This window comes from Ictidomys tridecemlineatus, chromosome 11 (genome assembly GCF_052094955.1).
Source record: "Ictidomys tridecemlineatus isolate mIctTri1 chromosome 11, mIctTri1.hap1, whole genome shotgun sequence".
Taxonomy (NCBI): Eukaryota; Metazoa; Chordata; class Mammalia; order Rodentia; family Sciuridae; genus Ictidomys; species Ictidomys tridecemlineatus.
This window is the reverse complement of record NC_135487.1, coordinates 7,803,291-7,818,642: the sequence shown is the minus strand read 5'-3', so window position 1 is coordinate 7,818,642 and position 15,352 is coordinate 7,803,291. Positions and strand designations below refer to the sequence as shown.

Below are 15,352 nucleotides of genomic sequence, written 5' to 3'. Positions count from 1 at the left end.
CCTGAATATAGGGCACCCTGTGGCTTCTCGTGATCCAGCCCATTATTTCTCTGTGTCTTCTTTGGGCCTAACTGGAATTAGGCTTCTTAGTTACAACAATGAAAATTATCTACATCAGGAGCTCCCCCTCATTTCTAGTGACTCTTGCCATTCTGAAGAAGTCTGTGGACACTGCCCAGAATCATAAATGCATAAACCAAAAACAGGATTTCAGAGGGACCCAACTGTATTGATAGGGTTATCAAAGCATCACCCTCAACCAGGTAGAGAACAAGTGGCTCTCGTTGAACAAAGTGTAATAACTACCAAGTTCCAGGCAGTGTTGAGCCTAATCAATACTTTATTATATTAGCAGCAGCTGAAATATAAGAATATCTGTGATTTTTGCCCTAAAAAAGCTACGATTACCACTGGGCTTTGTTGCCCAATTTCATAATGGAAGGAATTCAGAAAGGAATTTTAGTTAGAGGCTGATTTAAATAAGTGAGCCCATTCAGGTGCCCTGCCCCCTGAAATCGACCCTTGGGAGTCCACGGACCCCCAGGGTAAGAACCCCTGCTCCCCAATAACACAAAGGCTCTCTCCCAATACCACTAGCCTGGTGGCTGTCGTCCCCAGCTCAGACACCTCAGTAGATGCCCAGGGGTCTTTCTGAGAGGTCAATGTGACCCCTTCACTCCTTGCTGGGAACTTTCAAGGGCTTCTCCCAGAACAGATGCGCAGGCCCCAGCCAGGGCTGATGAGGTTCTGCCCCACATCCTCCTCCCTCTCTCATCTCAGCCACAGCTGCATCTCCCTGTCCCCCAGGGAGGTCATGCTCCCTTCTGCCCCTGGGCCTTCCAGCCATAACTCCTGCCCAGCCTTCACGTCATCACTGAAGCATGGCTGCCCCAAGACCCCTGACCTAACCCTCAAAGACCCCCCAGCCTCACCTCCTCCACCTAATTCTTGCATTCATTTGTGAACTAATTCTTGTTCTTTTTTTTTTTTTTTTTTTGGATACCAGGGATTGAGCCCAGGGACACTCAACCACTGAGACACATCTCTAGCCCTTTTTGTTATTTTACTTAGAGACAACGCCTCATTAAGTTGCTGAGGCTGGCTTTGAACTCAGGATCCTCCTGCCTCAGCCTCCTGAGCCACTGGGATTACAGGCGTGGGATTACAGTTTGTGAACTAATTCTCAGCATCTAAATTCCCGGAAAGCCTGTCAGCTTCTCCAGGTGGGTCTTCCCATTTCCACTCCCCCACGAGTCCCCATCACAGGACCTGGCACGTCATCCTCAGTTAACACATGTTCTGCCAACCCCATTGTCAGGGACTTCTGGCCTGGCATTCTGGGCCTCGTTCTATGGCCCCAAACTCCTGGCCCAGCGTTGGGGTGCACTGCTCACCCCCACACGCTCTCGCCTTCACCCTGGGCACCTTTTCTCTAATACCCTCATGTCCTGAATATCGTTGTGGGTATAATTGTGTCCCCCTAAAAGACGGGCTGGATTCCTAAACCCCAGCACCTCAGAAGGGGACCTTACTTGGAAAAAGGGTCTTTACTGAGTTTTTCAAGTTAAAATGAGGTCATTTGTGTGGGCAGATGTCCTCAGGAGCAGGGGAAATTTGGACACAGAGACAAACATGTGCACAGGCAGAACATGTGAGAAGAGCGGGGAGATCCTGTCACAGCCAAGAAGCCACCAGGTACTCGGAGAGGAGCCAGGTCCTCCCCTGGGGCCCTCAGAGGCAGCATGGCCCAGTGAGCACCTTGCTCCAGGACTTCAGGCCTCCTGTCCCCCGGGGAGGCCACGCTTCCTTCTGCCCCTGGGCCTTGGAGCCGGTCAGGCTCTGCTCTGCTCCCAGTAAACTCCTACGCAGCCTTCAGCCTTCAGCCTCCTGGACTCTGAGACAATACATGGCTGTTGTTCAACCACTTGTGGGTGGCACGCTGTTCTAGCAACATCAGCAAACAAGCACAAATGCTTCCGGGAAGCCTATACACCGCCACCCCTTCCTCATCCCCTCTTCATCCCCATCCCCATCTCTACCTCCATCGCCATCCTCATCCCATCTCCATCCCATTCTCCATCCCCATCTCCATCCCCACCCCCACCTCCATCTCCATCCCCATCCCCATCCCCATCCCCATCTCCACCTCCACCCCCATCCCCACCTCCACCCCCACCCCCATCTCCATCACCATCTCCACCTCCACTTCCATCTCCACCTCCATCTCCATCTCCGCCTCCATCTCCATCCTCACCCCATCTCCATCCCATTCTCTATCCCCATCTCCATCCCCACCCCCACCTCCATCTCCATCCCCACCCCCACCTCCATCTCCATCCCCATCCCTATCCACACCTCCACCCCCATCTCCACCTCCACCTCCATGTCAATCTCCATCTCCATCCCCACCTCCACCCCCACCCCCACCCCCATCTCCATCTCCACCTCCATCTCCACCCCCACCTCCACCCCCACCTCCACCTCCATCTCCATCCCAATCCCCATCCCCATCCACACCTCCACCCCCATCTCCACCTCCACCTCCATGTCAATCTCCATCTCCATCCTCACCTCCACCCCCACCCCCATCTCCATCTCCATCTCCACCTCCATCTCCACCCCCACCTCCATCTCCACCTCCATCCCCATCCCCATCCCCATCCACACCTCCACCCCCATCCCCACCTCCACCCCCACCCCCATCTCCATCACCATCTCCACCTCCACTTCCATCTCCACCTCCATCTCCACCTCCATCTCCACCTCCATCCCCATCCCCATCCCCATCCCCATCCACACCTCCACCCCCATCCCCACCTCCACCCCCACCCCCATCTCCATCACCATCTCCATCTCCACCTCCACCTCCATCTCCACCCCCATCTCCACCTCCATCTCCATCTCCACCTCCATCCCCATCTCCACCTCCACCTCCACCTCCATCTCTACCTCCACCTCCATCTCCACCCCCATCTCCACCTCCATCTTCATTTCCATCTCCACCCCCATCTTCATTTCCATCTCCACCTCCATCTCCACCTCCACCTCCACCTCCATCCCCATCTCCATCTCCACCTCCACCTCCATCTCTACCTCCACCTCCATCTCCACCCCCATCTCCACCTCCATCGCCACCTCCATCTCCATCCCCATCTTCATTTCCATCTCCACCTCCACCTCCACCTCCATCTCCACCTCCATCCCCATCTCCATCTCCACCTCCATCTCCATCTCCACCTCCATCTCCACCCCCATCTCCAACCCCATCTCCACCTCCACCTCCATCTCCATCGCCATCTCCACCTCCATCTCCACCCCAATCTCCATCTCCATCTCCATCTCCACCTCCATCCCCATCTCCACCTCCATCCCCATCTCCACCTCCACTTCCACCTCCATCCCATCTCCACCTCCATCCCATCTCTACCTCCACCTCCACCTCCATCTCCAACTCTACCTCCATCTCCACCTCCATCTCCACCCCCACCTCCATCTCCACTCCACCTCCATCTTCACCCCATCTCCACCTCCATCTCCACCTCTTCCTCCACCTCCACCCCCCATCTCCATCTCCATTTCCAACTCCACCTCCACCTCCATCTCCACCTCCACCTCCATCTCCATCTCCACCTCCACCCACATCTCCACCTCCACCCACAACTCCACCTCCAATTCCACCTCCATCTCCACTTCTATCTCCATCTCCACTCCACCTCCACCTCAACCTCCACCTCCCCCTCCACCTCCACCCCCATCTCCACCTCCACCTCCACCCCCATCTCCACCTCCACCTCCATCTCCACCTCCACCCCCATCTCCACCTCCATCTCCATCTCCACTCCACCTCCATCTCCACCTCCACCTCCACCTCCCCCTCCACCCCCATCTCCACCTCCACCTCCATCTCCACCTCCACCCCCACCTCCATCTCCACCTCCACCTCCATCTCCACCTCCACCTCCACCTTCATCTCCACCTCCACCTCCATCTCCATCTCCACCTCCATCGCCACCTCCATCTCCACCCCCATCTCCATCTCCATCTCCATCTCACCTCCATCTCCACCTCCACCTCCATCTGCATCTCCACCTCCACCCACATGTCCACCTCCACCTTTACCTTCACCTCCAACTCCACCTCCATCTCCACTTCCATCTCCATCTTCCCTCCACCTCCACCTCCATCTCCATCTCCACCTCCCCCTCCACCTCCATCTCCACCTCCCCCTCCACCTCCATCTCCACCTCCCCCTCCACCTCCATCTCCACCTCCACCTCCATCCCCATCTCCACCTCCACCTCCATCCCCATCTCCACCTCCACCTCTACCCCCATCTCCACCTCCCCCTCCACCTCCATCTCCACCCCCATCTCCACCTCTATCTCCATCCCCATCTCCACCTCCACCTCCACCCCCATCTCCACCTCCCCCCTCCACCTCCATCTCCACCCCCATCTCCACCTCCACCTCCATCCCCATCTCCACCTCAATCTCCACCTCCATCTCCATCCCCACCCCCATCTCCATCCCCATCTCCACGGCCATCTCCAACCCATCCCCATCTCCCTCTCTATCCATATCCCCATCTGCTGGGAAGGACAGACTGAAATATGGTGTCCTCATGGAACTTTCCTGATCATCTGACCCCACCCAGACACCCTCTCTGGTCCCTTTAAAATCGCCTGTCAATACCAGAGGCTGTTCTGGGCTGAGTGCCAGGGACCATGTGCTGCAGGACATACTCTCAAGGGCTCAGAGTGGCAAATTTGGCAGAGGAATTATTTTTTCATTCAACTCACATTTCCTGACCACCACCTATAGCCCAGGTCCCAATTTAGGAGTCAAAGAAGAGGAGATTCCTGCTCCCCTGGGTCTAACACACCAGGGTGGAGGAAAGAGACAGGCAGTGATGAAAGAAGTGAGCAAGTTGGTTTCTGATATGGAGGCAAACTGAAGACCACAGAAACGGGCAGGGGGATGGAGTAAGCACTCTACAGAGTGTGGGCGGAGACCTCAAGGAGACTGGAAGGAAGGAAGATGGCAGCCATGCAGAGTGCTGGGGGGAGGGTGTTCCAGGCAGAGGAGACTGGTCATATAAAGGCCCTGAGGCAGACGGGGCAGAGAACCAACAGGTCCCAGGGCTGTAGCAGAGGGAGCAATTCTTCTTTTTTGTTCTTTTTCCTTTTCTGACAGATCTTTCCTACCGAGCATCACTCTTGTCATCAGAAGCAACATGGTTAGGAAAGGCTCCGGAGTTGAGGTATTCTTAGAGTTAGTCCCAAGTGTCCCTGTCCTGCTCTGCCCCAGGCCTAATCTCTGGTCAGTACTTGTCTGCCTCCCCAGATGTTCTCAAAGTTCCCCAACATTCCCGTCACCGCCTCGCGTCTCTGGCTCAGTGTCAGGGCCCTCTGCCCACCCAGCCCCAGCTGCTGGGGCCCCGGGACTCCCACAGACAGCTGCTCCTGAGGGTGTCCAGACCGCTGACCCCTCCCCTTCCAGCTGCCTCATCACTGGTGCTTTGGACAAATGACCCGCCCCGCCTCCTAGCCCAGTTTTGGGGCAGCCCAACCTTGCTCACTCCCAGGCCTTGGCATATCCCGTGCCCTCCAATCTGCGCACACCCCTCCCCACTTGGCCAGCTCCTGCTCACCCTCAGGATGCTCAGATGCCACCCTCAAAATGCTAGCCCCCCTGATTGCTCCAAACAGTCAGGTCCCCCAGGGCTCCTGGTGGCCTCACCCGGCATCCCCCCAGCTGCTGCAGAGACACATTTGGAAGTTCTTCCTGGCCCACAGGCTGCCCTCCCAGGAGAATCGCTCCCTGCTCCACCCCTCTCCCCACCCCAAAAGTGGTCCAGGGCAGTCCTGGCCTTGAGTGACCCCAACACAGGTGGCCATTCGCATTTATCTGAGCCATTGGGTGCTTTCTTCTTGTGCTTTGGACTTGGGGGCTGAAAGAATTTGCCCTCCTGGTGGCCAGAAAGAGACCTACAGACTGGGAAGGGGCTGTGGGCCAGGCAAGCTTGGCCAAGGGCAGGGAGGCCAGGGCAGGCCGCCGTACAGAGAGAGAGAACGTCACCAACAGAAGGGATTAGGGTGCAGCCACTTGTGTTGGAAGCTCAATCTCCCGGACAAGGGTCAAGAGGTGGAAAGTGGGCTGGGGATGTGGCTCAAGTGGTAGCGCACTCGCCTGGCATGCACGGGGCGCTGGGTTCGATCCTCAGCACCACATACAAATAAAATAAAGATACTGTGTCCACAAAAAGCTAATAAAGAAAGGAAGGAAGGAAGGAAGAACATATTTACCTTATTTTTTTAAAAAAAGGTCGGAAGTAAAGAGGTGACTAGACCAGGGGGCTCTGCCCTTGAGAATGGATTAATGTCACTACTGTGGATTAAGGTCACCCTCTTGCCTTACACCATAGGACGGCACAGAAGGAGGCCCTTGCCATGGCCAGCACCTCAAAATTGGTCCTTCCAGCCTCCAGGACCATGAGAAATACATTTCTGTTTTTTTATAAGTTCCCCAGTCTGTGGTGTTCTGTTGTCATGGCCACAGACTAGGGCAGGGGTGGGAGGAGACGGAGGCGGGAGGGACAGGCAGCAGGGACAGGCAGGGAGAGGAGGCAACAACTGCCCATTTGTGTCCTGCCTCCGAGTTCTCAATGAGACGAGCTTGAGCTTGGGTTCTGCGACGCTTATGAGGATCTCGACCCCTGCAGGTCTGACGTCAGCAGCAAAAGGTGCTGGGGGCAATGGAAGCTTGGACCCCAGGCGACACAGAGAACTGCGCGCTAGGGCAACCCAGCCGTAGTCACTCTTCCATTCATTCAAACATTGAATGAGAAACTACTAGGTGCCAACCCCGTGCTTGGGCAGGGGACCCTGCAGGATGACAAAGACACTCAGGTCCTGACAGGTGGAATGAGGGTCAGGAGAGTGGAACGGGGAAGGCACCGGAGCCCAGAGCAACAACAGACACTGGAGCTGGTCTGGAGCTGGGGGCCGCAGTGAAGAGGAGCCAGCCAAGCACGGATGGCAGAGGGGCTGGGACGGGACCAAGCACGGACGGCAGAGGGGTTGGGACGGGACGGACTCCCCTGCCCAGCCCCAGGCAAGCCGTGCTCTCTGCAGAACATTTGGAAAAATCCCAGGCAGACAGCGAGTCCTGGAGCACAGGGGAGGGGTCCAGAATCCCTGTGCAGAACACCAAGGGCCTGCAGGGTTCCCCACAGGCTCCCCGAGCCCCCGAGAGCAGTGTCCAGGGAAAGAGCTCAGGGTGGCTCAGTAGATGGCCACATGCAGGCCTTCCCAGCAGCCTTGTGGGCCAAGGGCCAGCACCACAGCTGCCATATTGCATGTCCCACCTGGGAGAGAGGAGGGAGCTCCCTGTCCCCAGGGGTGCGCGAGCGAGGGCCAGCGAGGGGCTGTCTGAAGGCGTGAAGAGGCACGGCAGCCTAAGTGAGCGGAGGGGGAGGCATCAAGCCCTCCATCTCAGAGGTTCCAGCTTCCTTCCTCTACCAGCCCGCCCACGTGCACACCCTGACTGACCCGCACCGAGCCCTGATCGCAGGGCAGACCAAATGTCAGAAATTTCCCCCAAAGATGGAGGGAGGGGTTTTTGTGGGGGTTTTGCGATTCCTCTGTGACTTACCCAGAAGCGCAGGGTCAATAAAACTCCAGCAAAATGCCCCGCCCACATCCAGGCACCGGGTGCCCGGCCACCTCCAGGACGGCACCTGGGAGAGGGGAAGTGGTGGGAGGAGCCACTTCCTAAGCCACAGCTTCTAAGTGCAGGGCACCTGGGACCAGGATGTCACTCCCCCTGCACCTGCTCCCTGTCAAGGCTGGGATCCAGGGGACACAGGGGTGGGAAGGACTCTCTCTCTCTCCTGTGGCTGGGATGGTGGGGTCCCTGGGGGTTCACAGAGCACTGTGGGTCACACCGATCCCAGGGACGGGGCGAGGGTGAAATCCCCAACAAGAGGAGCTGGGGAGATGTGTGTGGAGCCACCCCCAGCACTGGGCTCTCGAGAAGGCCCCCCAAGGAAGGGGATGCTGGGATTGCAGCAGGTGTAGATGACAGGAGGGGACAGGCATGTCTTAAGGCCCAGAGGCTCCGAAACACCCAGCAGTTCCCAGAGAAAGAGCTGGAAGGGTGAGAAGTGGCCTCAGTATAAGACATTTGCTAGCTGGACAGCTGGGTAGGTGGGCAGAGGGCAGGGGATGGGTGGGAGGATAATGGGTGGGACTGAATTGCATAGCACCCAGTTCATATATTGAAACCCTAACCTTCACTGTAACCGTATTTGGAGACAGGAGTTCAGGAGGTAATTGGGGTTAAATGAGGTCATTAAGGGCGGCGCCCTAATCACATAGGACTTGTGGCCTCATAGGAAGAGGGGGAAGAGAAGAGACAAAGACAGAGGCCTCCCCACTCTCAGAAGACAGCTGATCATAAGGCAGGAAGAGGGTCCTCATCAGAAACCGAGGCCTGGGGCTGGGGTTGTGGCTCAGTGCATGTGTGAGGCTCTGGGTGCAAGTCTCAGCACTATATATAAATAAATAAAATAAAAGGTCCATCAACTAAAAACAAAATATATTTAAAAAGAAAGAAAGAAACCAAGTCCTACTGGAATCTTGATCCTGGCCCTGCCAGCCTCCAGGGGAGAATGACTTGCTTAGGCCACCTGTCTGCAGCCTTCTGTGACGGCAGCCGGAGCAGACCAATACGGATGGGCAGGCAGACAGGGGGGCAGGGCAAGCTGGGGGACCTGTTCAGCACTGAGGTCTCCAGCACTGAACCCAGCACGAAGACCCTCGTGACATCATCCAAAATCAACACAAAACCATTAAATGTGGCAACAAAGTTCAACAAAGTCCCACTTTCCCTCCCATGATAATGAATTGGAGTTGTCTTTGGAAATAGAAAGTATCAAGTTTTCCCCCCAAACACTTGTCTCTGTCCTCTGGCGGCTGATGTGCCTGCTGGGTCCAGCTCTCACGGGAAAGTTAAGAGGCCACAGGTCTGGGAACGGCCTCACTAGGTTCTTGCCCAGCTAGGGCCACATCCCCTCTGCCTCCTACCTGTGTATCACAGCCTGTGGCCACCCTCCAGCAGCAGGGCTGGCAGGGGACAAGAGTGGGCAGATGAGCCCCACCTCCTCGTGCCCAGGAAGCCCTCCAGACAGCAGCTGCCCACTCCCAGGGTCCTGCCCTACTCAAAGCAAGTGGCAGTTCTAATGTACGAGTGACAAGTCACGTACAGGGACTTCCTCTCTGACAAAGTGTAGGTCTCTCCCGCCCAGTGGCAATCTCTGTTCTTGAGGTCAGAGACCACACTGCAACTTCATCACATGCCCAGCCATCTGAGGTCACTGCTTGCGCCTGGGGACTTTTGATAATAACCACAGGGGGACCAAGAGGCCCCGTGACCCTGTTCTATTTGCTCACCTCCTTGGCCTGAGCATCATTTGAAGAATGTCCCAGAAGGATTTCCTGATCATCTGCCACCGTTTTGGGGGTGAGTGAGCATTCCAGAAAGCCAGCTGTGGTCAAGCAAGCTCTGTTCCCCTAGAAATTTGTAGTCCAGGTCACCCTGGGACAAAATGTGTGCTCTGCACTGGAGCAGACACCAGAGAGGGCTTCCAGACCCCAGGAAGGAGGGACAGTGGAGAAATGGTGACAGTCCAGGCCCTGGGGTCATGAAGCCCCAGGCTCCAGCCCCAGATGGCTCCATCCTGCCCCAGCTCTGTGACCTGGGCACTTTACTGAAGCTTGCTGAGCCCCAACGGCCTCATCTGCAAATGGGACTGATAAGGGAAAACGGTGACCACTAAAGAAACAGCCCACGGGTCTCAGACTAGTGTACACAGGGCAAATGTCCAGTGAGGGGCAGCTGTGAATTAATAACAGATCCCCACACAGATGGACTTGCTTCTCTGCACCAGCAACACACCTAGCCTGATTCCACCAGTCTGACCCTGGCAAGAGAGGCCGGATTCTGTGACATTAGGGACAGTGCTCAGAAACCTGTAGCAATAATGACAATGATTGTCAGCTCCCCATTCTCTCAGCAGTCACAACCCTGAAGACAAAGATGCCCCTTCCCTGCCCCCCAGCACGGCCACTCACCTGGGGGGCAGCGGTAGCAGCACGCTCCGGCAGCCTCGTCGTAGTAGCGGTTGGGGTCTCCAGCACAGTCGGCCTTGAGGGGTCGATCCTGGAGGGTGAGAGAAGCTGGTGAGGCCAGGCAGGTCCCAGATGTCCAAGCTCCTTCCAGACCCGGGATGCCTGGAGTCCACCTGCTGCCAACCAGGCCTGAGACTCAGCTCTCGTTGCAGAAGAGAAACTGGACAGAATTTCTGTTGCACATCCCCACCAACCCCGCTGCTTCTGGGGGTGACGGCAACTCGCGACCAGGCCGAACACGGGGGCCTCCTGTTCTCCCCTCCTCTCCCACTCACAGACAACCCTCCAGCAAATTCTCTTGGCCCTCTTTGGACCATGACCCCACTCCCTCCCCTAAATTAGCATGGCCGCCTCACACCCGGTCTCTGGGTTGGGCCCAGCAATAAAAATTCCTAGTAAACTTATTGATTAAGGGCGGGGGGTGTAGTCCAGTGGTCAAGTGCTTGCCTAGCCCATGCAAGGCCTGGGTTCAATCCCCAGCAGCAAAAGAAGCGTCAATTGAAGTCTGACACAGCCCCAGAGAAGTGCACAGGCCCCAAGTCCAGAGCCCTCGGTCCTGAGACGGGTAAACACAAGGTGCACCCAGAGCAGCAGCCAGGACCTGGCCCCCCACCCCAGCACCCTCCTCATGCCCTTCTGGAAAGGAACCCATCAGCCTCACCTCTACACCAGAGATGGTTCAGTCTTGTCTGCTTTTGAGCTTGATCTAGGTGGAACCATACAGACTGTTTTCCTGTACCTGGCATCTTTAATTCGACATTTTTTGTTGTTTTGTTTCGTTTTGTTTGATGGTACTGGGGATTGAACCCAGGGGTGCTTTACCACTGAGGTACATCTCTAAGTTGCCCAGGCTGGCCTTGAACTTGCAATCCTTCCGTCTCAGCCTCCTGAATTGTTGGGATTACAAGCATGGGCCACTGTGTCCGGCTTAATTTGACATTATACTGTAAGAATCACTCCCATTGCCGTGGTTGTGTAGGACCACAAAGCAGGAATGAGCACAATTTATCTGTTCTACTTTGGAAGGACATTGGGTCCTTTCCACATTTTGATGATAATGATGCTTCTGAGGACATTCTTGTACATACATTTTGGTGCCCAAATCTATGCATGCTGTTGTGCATGTACCTGGGAGTGGGCTGGCTGAGTCATGAAGTGTGCATGTGCTCAGCTCTGAGAGTCTTTAAACTACTGCTCCCGGGGGTGTCTGTCTATACCCCGCGAGCGCTTGGTGTTGTTGGTTTTTAAAACTCTACTCAATTTGGTGTCTGTGCAGTGATCTCCTTGTATTTTAAATCTGCATTTCTCTGACGAGTACCGTCGTTGTATTCCTTTTCCTGTGTTTATTAGCTATTTTATTTTTTCAGAGTTGGGGAGACAACCCAAGGCTTTGCCCATACTGGGCAAATGCTCCATCTCTGAGCTACACCCCCAGCCCACGTTAACCATTTAGACATATGGTTAAAACCATTGTGTAAACATCGGACGCCTCAAAAACGAGCTGGGCCCTGGGTGACAGCCCTTTCCCACAATTCTGGGTAGACTGTGTAAGTCCGCGGCTTGCCAACAGGGGGTGCTGTCCTCTGGCATTCCAGAGAGGCCGGACTCTCAGCCACGATGTCCCGCACCTGCTCCTCAGAGCCCCATGAAGGAGGGAGGGGAGGACCGGGAGCCCCATTTTCCATGTGGGGGTGATGGAGGAAGGGACCAGCCCCAGGTCCCCGCAGCCATTCCCAGAGACATTGGTGGGGCCAGGTCGGGGCACAGCTCTACCAGGCCCCAGATGCCCCAGGCCCCAGAGAGCAGCTTCTCCAGCAGAGACACGGGGGGGGGGGGGGGGATCTTTTGTGCCTGTGATGTCATTTACAACAGCCATGAAAATGGGGACAAGCCAAGGGACACTTAGCGTCTAGAAGTGATGCATGTAGCAGTGGCAGAAGCCAGGCGGTCCATGAGGCCTGTTACCATGGAAACCAGCTCCGGCGGCTGCCCAAGATCACCCTGCGTGCCAGCCTGTGCTCAACTGGCTCTAGACACGGCCCAAGGGCATCGAGCCCCTGTTCTGGGCCAGGGGCAAATGGAAACCCGAACTTCCCTTGGGGACCTGTCACCCCCAGAAGGGACAAGCCACCTTCCCCGGATATCCCAGCACATAAACTAGAGAGAAATGGCCCCAGGGACCCTGAGCTTCCCCCTGGCACATCGCCTGGGCCCAAAGCTGGCCCGGCCTCATGTCAAGCACAGGTAGCTTCCACCCGGCCCTGTGCCTGCCCTCCCCCACTGTGTCCCCCGCTGTCCAGGCACAAGCACCGTCCTCAGCCACCCCGTCCCAGCAGAGCGGCAGCGACAGCCTTGGCGTCTGCAGCGTCTGGGGAAATTTGAAGCCGGACCCGCCGTTCCCCGGGGCTGTGCGCCCAGATGCTGAGGGCCCATCCACTGCTTCTGCCCCTGGGGAAAGGGGTGACCGGCTGGGACTTTGCACTGGCTCCTGCCTGGGAGGGGGGTCAGGAAGGGAAGAGTGGGAGGGGGAAGCCCGAGGACTGGCGGGGGGCTTTTGGGTGGGGTTCCCCGGCAGGTTGGAGGCCAGGCAAGGTGTCCACAGGGTGCTGAGCTGTGCAAGGGGAGGCCATGGTCCAACCCGAGCGGCACCGAGAGGGATCGGCCTGAACCCTCACGGGGCCTATTTTCAGGTTGGTTTGGTTTTCCCTGTTAGACCTGGTAAATTTCACTTTCAACAAGCCCCACCTGGTCCCAGCCAAGAGGAAAAGGGACCGGGCCACACCTGTGGGAGCCCAGAGTCTGAGGCCGAGGTGGGGTCGAATGCAAAATCCCCAGAGGGGCCAGAGTGGAGGTGGCAAGTCCCCACACCTGATCACCCAAGGTGGGGAGCTGGGACCAGCAGCCACCAACCGCATCACCTGGGAACTTGCTCCGAAAGCAGAATTCCAAACCTCGAGCCAGGTGTGGCCAGTTGAATGGGGACCTGAATTTTAACAAGATCCCGAGGGGCGTCAAAGGTACTTTAAAGTTTGAGGAGCGCTGGAAAGAAAGCAAGAGATGCCGCATGGATTGCTTCTGGCAAGAGAAGTTCTGGGGACTGAACCCAGGGGCGCTTAGCCACTGAGCCCCAGCCCCAGCCTTTTTTGTTTTTTTATTTTGAGACAGGGTCTCACTAAGTTGCTGAGGCTGGCTTTGAACTTGCCCTCCTGCCTCAGCCTCCCAAGCTGCTGGGATGACAGGCGGGCACCACCGCACTGGTCCAGGGAAAGTAATTCTAACAGCCAGCAACTATCAGCCCACTTCACAGCTGGGGAAAGGAAAACACAGGCAGGTTAAGAGACCTGACTTTAAGTCACCCACATGCCACAGCCCAGCCAGGGTTTGGACCCATCTTGCACACACCTTATCCACCAGACTCTGCTGCCAAGCGTGGAGCCCACCCCAGGCCCCAGAGGTGGCCTCTGAAATTCCTCCTCTCCCTGCCTCCCCTGGTCACTGGCTGTGTCTGTTTAACTGAGGTTTGACGTCCACCAGCTCGTTCTCACCTCCCTCTTGACCTGACCCCCTGTGGCCACCTGAGGGTCTGCTCCCACCCTCACTGTCCCTGCACCCCACTCTCGGAGAAGATGCCAGAGGAGTGTTTTGAACACATGAATCTGATCTTCCCTCTGCCCGGGAAGACACGCAGACCATTCCAGCCCAGCTGTGAATAAAGTCCTGACCTTGTCCAAGAGGCCCTGCCCCAGCTGCCCTGCCCTCTGCCCGCTGGGCACCCCCGGCACCCTCTCCCTCTCCCCATTCCCCCCTGGCACCCCACGTGCTCCCTCCAGGGTCCAGCACACACTGATCCCCTGGCCACCCCAAGCCCCTCATCTGGGGCACCCCAGCTCACTCGTGTGCCACCTCCTCAGAAAAGCCCTCCCTGGTCACCCCACCCAGCTGAGGCCTCAGCAGGCTAAAAGCAAGGCGTCAGCAGGCCACGTCCTTCCTCGTCCACCCCAGTGTGGGCAGTGCCCCGGGCTACAGGCCTGGGTCCCGCTGCCCCACTGGCCGCCTGCTGACACTGCTGCAGGTTCTGGAGACCGCCTTGGCCCCGCCGTGGTGTGGGGGCTCCGTCCCCAAGACGGTTCACATGTTGTCACCTTGGTCCCCAGTGTGGTGTCGTTGGGATGTTGGGAGAGTTTTGAGGGTGAGGCTTGGAGAAGGTGATTAGGGTGTCGAGGGGTTGGCACTTCCCTCGTGGGGGCACATTCTGGTGGCCCCACCAGAGCAAGGCGATTTTGAAAAGAACAAGCCCTGTTTGTGAGGTCACTGGCTTCCTCCCTGGCGCAGGTCCTTCTCCTGCAGGTGGCTGTCTCCCCTTCTACCTCTCCGCCATGTTACAACACAGCTGGGAGGGAGGGGGGCCCTCCCCAGGGAACTGCACCGTGTTGTTTGGACATTCCAGGCACCACAGTCATGAGCCAAATACACCTCTTTACTCAGCCTCGGGTACTTTGTTATAGCAACGCATTGCAGTCTGATACAGCCCCTTTCTCCATCTGCAAAGCCAACAATGGCGGCTGTGCCCTCTCACCTCACTTCTCTCTTCTCCCACATCATCTCTCTAACACAGCCAGGAAGGACTCTACTTTTAAGGACTTGTGCAATTAGATGGAGGTCACCCTGACAATCCATGACGGTCTCTCCATCTCAGGATGGTTGCTCATCACTCTCCACGAAGATCTTTTTGCCATGTTAAGGTGACAGCCTCGGGGCTCCAGGGATTGGCAGGTGGGTGTTTAGAGGACAGTTATTCTGCCAAGCACCAGGCTGATAAGTAGCCACCAGACTGCACCACAGCTTGCTGGGCTTGGTCACCTGATCCTAGGAGGCACTGAACCCCTCTCTCCGCCCCCCAGCACTTACCTGAACACCTCACCAAGAGACCCCTGAACTGCACCATCCTGCCCCACCTGGAACACACCTCGGGGACAGACATCTGCTCCTGGGTGCAGCTCCCCCAGCGCCCACCTCTGTGCTTCCTGGCCCCCGGCAGCAGATGAGTCCGGACAGCAGGCACAGAGACGGCCGCAGGATGAATTCTGGCCCAGCTGCAAGGAACCTCAGGGACACGTGCACACCCCGGGTGCCAGGACCTGTGTGAGGTGGCAGTCCCACGT

At 56.9% G+C, this 15,352-nt stretch overlaps 1 protein-coding gene across 1 annotated transcript in view; it reads right to left on the bottom strand.

Annotated features, from left to right (window-relative positions):
• The window catches only part of Tnfrsf8 (TNF receptor superfamily member 8), a 59,097-nt gene that overhangs the window by 36,882 nt on the left and 6,863 nt on the right, over positions 1 to 15,352 (bottom strand). The window contains exon 2 of the mRNA XM_078025304.1: positions 10,134 to 10,221. Coding sequence (XP_077881430.1) covers positions 10,134 to 10,221 — 88 coding nt within the window. The remainder of the gene's footprint in view (positions 1 to 10,133; positions 10,222 to 15,352) is intronic.